The sequence below is a fragment of the Seriola lalandi genome, unplaced genomic scaffold (genome assembly GCF_002814215.2).
Source record: "Seriola lalandi dorsalis isolate HSWRI2012SDOR001 ecotype SW California unplaced genomic scaffold, Sedor1 jcf7180002054693, whole genome shotgun sequence".
Taxonomy (NCBI): Eukaryota; Metazoa; Chordata; class Actinopteri; order Carangiformes; family Carangidae; genus Seriola; species Seriola lalandi.
This window is the reverse complement of record NW_019525246.1, coordinates 297,386-301,489: the sequence shown is the minus strand read 5'-3', so window position 1 is coordinate 301,489 and position 4,104 is coordinate 297,386. Positions and strand designations below refer to the sequence as shown.

Genomic DNA, 4,104 nt, shown 5'->3' with positions numbered 1-4,104 from the left:
AATATGAAAATACTACACATTAATTAACATATATTTAATATTTGTAATATTTGTAAACAGCTGTACTATGTCACTGGGATTTGGTGTGTAGATTTTCTGCAGCTCTTTATCCTCCATGTCCATTGACAGCTCTGCTCCTGCATCCCTGCCACCCTGTATTCTAAACAATGGCTGCTGTGATGCATCGCTCAACAATGCATCTGTTCTGAGCCTCAGTAACTGGGTTTAACCTTCACAGAAACAGGCTTAGTTGGCATGGGTGACACTGAAAAACAACACTAAAAGGTTGGAGTGTGAATGTGACTTCTGGTTAGAGGCCAAAGACTGGCTGGTTAATGTGGTGGTGTGAAACAAGTGAGGCAATTCGCAGGTTCTAACCATTTTGCTCTCCACTGAGAGAAGCAACGGAAGTTTATCCACTTAATGCTTTGGTTGATCTATTCGCTATAATAACCTGAAGAAATCTACCAAGTTTTATGATGATCGAACAAATGGTAAATTAGTTATGGACAATATTAGCTAAGACCCACCCTTCACAAAGATAGATGGCGGCCATGTTTTTTGACTGATCTTGCTCATTTGTAATGGAAATGTGCCTCTCAGTTGCCCAAGGCTATATACCAAATTTGGTATTGATAAAGTAAAAAGTTCATTTAATTTGACTAATTAGCTCAAAATCTATAATGGTAGTCGCTATTATCACAGAGGTTTTTTGTAGAGAATATTGAACTGTAGCTGAGAGGTACATTTGAAGACGATGGGACTCTCGTTGTGGTGAGGGCAGCCTTTCAAATTTAGTAAAATTTTTAGTCTTAATTATACCGCCACCATATGACCAAATGCGATAATATTTTTTGTGAAGCACTGACACATGATTTGGAGTTATGATACAAATTTTCGTGTGTCTGGCTCATTCCAACTCTCTGCAAATTGAATGGTTAAAGGTTTAACATGGCACATATTGATGAATAGGCCCTGCCCACTTTCATCAATCAATATGGCACTTCAGATTTTCATTAATACTCGGCTATCCCTTCGGGGTTAGAACCCTAATTAAAGCCACAAGCGGCAATTCACGGGTTCTAACCAGTGTTCACTCAACTGAGAGAAGCAGCCGTATTTTAGCTACTTAATTCTTTGGTAGACCTACCCTTCAGGGTTAGAACCCTAATAAATAAAATATATAAATGAAACCATGGAAAGACAGACTAAGGAGGCAATGATTGGAGGAGATTGTAGGAGATGAGTTAGCTAGAGGCCATAGGCCTAGGTGAACAGGTGGGTTTTCGGCAGTTTTTTGTAAATGTCCAGAGATGAGGCTGTGTGGATCTCTGCCGGGAGAGAGTTCCAGAGGGTGGGGGATGCTACACTCAAAGCTCTGTCACTGAAAGATCGCAGGCTGGTGTAGGGGGTGGAGAGCAGACCAGTCTATGAGGACTGTAGGTTCCAGGATGGGATATAGGGGTGGAGGAGGTCAGACAGGTACTCAGGGGTGAGACCATGGAGGGATTTGTAGGTGAGGGAGAGGATTTTGTACTGTATGTCAGCTTTGACCGGAAGCCGGTGAAGTTGGATGAGGGTGGGGGTAATGTACTGCCAGGGCACAGTGCGGGTGAGAAACCCTGGCAGTTGTTGCATGTCATACCCCTCTCTCTCCCCTTGTTTCCTGTCTGTACATTACAGACTATGAGTGCTTATACAATGGTCCCCAGATAAATAGAGTCTACAGGGTCAGATTTTACCTGACACACAGATGAATGTGGCATAGTCTCCTTTGGCTCCAGTCGGCAGAAAGGACATCCTCTTCCTCTTTCTCCTCCGCACCTCCACTGCCACCAGCAGCCTCTCATCACGAGGGATGAAGACATCTTTGTTGATGGCAGACTGAATGTTCATTGTGGTCCTGAGACCTGCACAGGTGATGGATGGACATGACTGTGCTTGTTGAGACAGTGCACTAATGTCCAGACAGTGTAGATGTGCAAAATCACAACACAGAGAGAGGTCACTGAATAATTTTCTGAGGGTTCAAGCATAACAAGGATCATATATATTCTATAGTATGACAGCATCAGATAGCACTTCATATGATTTTAGGTTTTTATGTTTCATTTGTCTTGATCAGTAAAAACTACTGTCATGAAATTGTAGATTTTCCAAAACTGACAGAAAACGAATGATCAGATATTTGGTAATTTATTGATAAAGTCATTTGTCAAACACAGACACCAGTCATACTCCCCTGTGAGGGTGAGCTGCTGTTCTGTCACTGAACATCAATACAAGGCACACATAGATCCATCTCATGGGTTTTAATCTTAGTATATGTATTTAATACAGTATATGAATTAGTATATGTATGTAATACAGTATATAAATTAGTATTAGTATATGTATGTAATATGTAGCCTATGCGATACAATATGTGAATAAGTATTAGTATATGAATGTTATACAGTATATAAATTAGTATATGTATTTAATACAGTATATGAATTATTAGTATATGTATATAATACAGTATATGAATTAGTTTATGAATGTAATACAGTATGTGAATTAATATTAATATTAGTATTAATTAATATTAGTATTAACATCCATCTCTTCAGTTTAAGTAGCAACACGACCAGGTCAGAATTTTCCATGAGATGTCCATATTCTACCAAAGTCTGTGTCTGGTACAGCAGGGCCAGCACTATAAACTGACTGACCGACCAACCGATGACCAACCAAATGATTGACTGAGTCACTGACTGAGTGACTGACCGGCTGACTCTTTAGTGACTGTTGTTCAAAAAAGCGCTTAGTGACAATTCCAATGATCAAAGCAGCTGATGTGAACAAGCTTTTAACTTTCTGTGTGAGTGATTATGTTACAGTAAATACAGCTGAAATCACATCTCAGTCTCTGTCTTTAACTGTGTTTGGTGATGTTGTCAGACAAAGTCATGGTTATAAAATAAGGATTTTAGCAGCAGCAGCTTGGAAGTGACTGCCGGTTAACATGTAGTCTTAATGGGTCACATTTCAGTCACTGTTTCAAACTTGTTCCGTTGTCAATTATGTCAGTCATGTCAATGAGTACAGCTTTATTGTGAATTCAACTGTATTAAAATACTGTATATGTGAGCCAGAAATGAGAAGAGAAGCAAACAGATAAAGAGCTTAAACCAGCTGATACTAAACTGGATGATAATAGACTACAACATGGTCCAGCCATGTACTAGGTCTAGACCTGGTCTTGTTTGGTGTTGGTAGAGTATTTTCAGCTGTTGCTGTTAGGCTTCATAGTTAAACACAAACTATTCAGTACCAGTTCACAAAGCAGCTAATGATGTATAAGTCTTTTCATTTCCAGTATAGGATTCATGCTTCACCTGTAGATGGGTTTGAGGTTAACTTACCTGGTCTTGTCCTCTTCTCCACCCAAAAGCCTGAATCTTGACTCCTGTGGTGGTTTCTATTCCAGAGAGACTGTCTTGTTAGGTCAAACATTAAATTAGTCGCCTGTTAAAATTCTCTCAGTATTTCCAAGGATTGTGTGATGAACTTATATCAGGGCACACCGAGCGGCGAGCCTTGCTGTGAAGGCACAAATTAACCACAGTCCATCCCATTTCAAGAGGCTGACAGACACGTGGTGAGACGCTGGAAGTCAGAGAACAGTCACCAGCTGTCCATGAGACAGCTGGGACACACACACACACAAACACACACACACACACACACACACACACACACACACACACACACACCAACCCGGGTGGTGATTGTGTGCTGTTCTTCTTTGTTGACCCACATTTCTTATAAATACATTATGACTTCATGAATGAATACAGAAAAAAATGTTATTTAATAATTAAACTTATTATCTTCTTATGTCTTCAGCTGTCAGTTAAAGGTTGTGGGTTTGGTCTGAATGATGGACAGCAAATAACAAGGCTATGTATGTCCTGACTGACAATGAAAAATGAAAGTGGTAAAACACAATGTTGTGAAGCAAAGACAGTTTGATAAAAAACTTTTTCCAGGAGCACTTGACACTTGTAAATGCTGTTTCTCCTCTTACAGCAATGTGCAGGTCTGAATGATATCTGCAAC

The 4,104-nt window shown here is 39.9% G+C and overlaps 1 protein-coding gene across 2 annotated transcripts in view; it reads right to left on the bottom strand.

The window, feature by feature from the left end:
• The window catches only part of stxbp6l (syntaxin binding protein 6 (amisyn), like), a 16,416-nt gene extending 12,802 nt beyond the window's left edge, over positions 1 to 3,614 (bottom strand). For both annotated transcript variants that reach the window (XM_023423758.2, XM_023423759.2), the window contains exons 1-2: positions 3,408 to 3,614; positions 1,743 to 1,910 (exon numbers count right to left, since the gene is read on the bottom strand). In XM_023423758.2, coding sequence (XP_023279526.1) covers positions 1,743 to 1,910; positions 3,408 to 3,498 — 259 coding nt within the window. In that variant the 5' untranslated portion in view covers positions 3,499 to 3,614. The remainder of the gene's footprint in view (positions 1 to 1,742; positions 1,911 to 3,407) is intronic.
• Between the last annotated feature and the right edge of the window lie 490 nt (positions 3,615 to 4,104).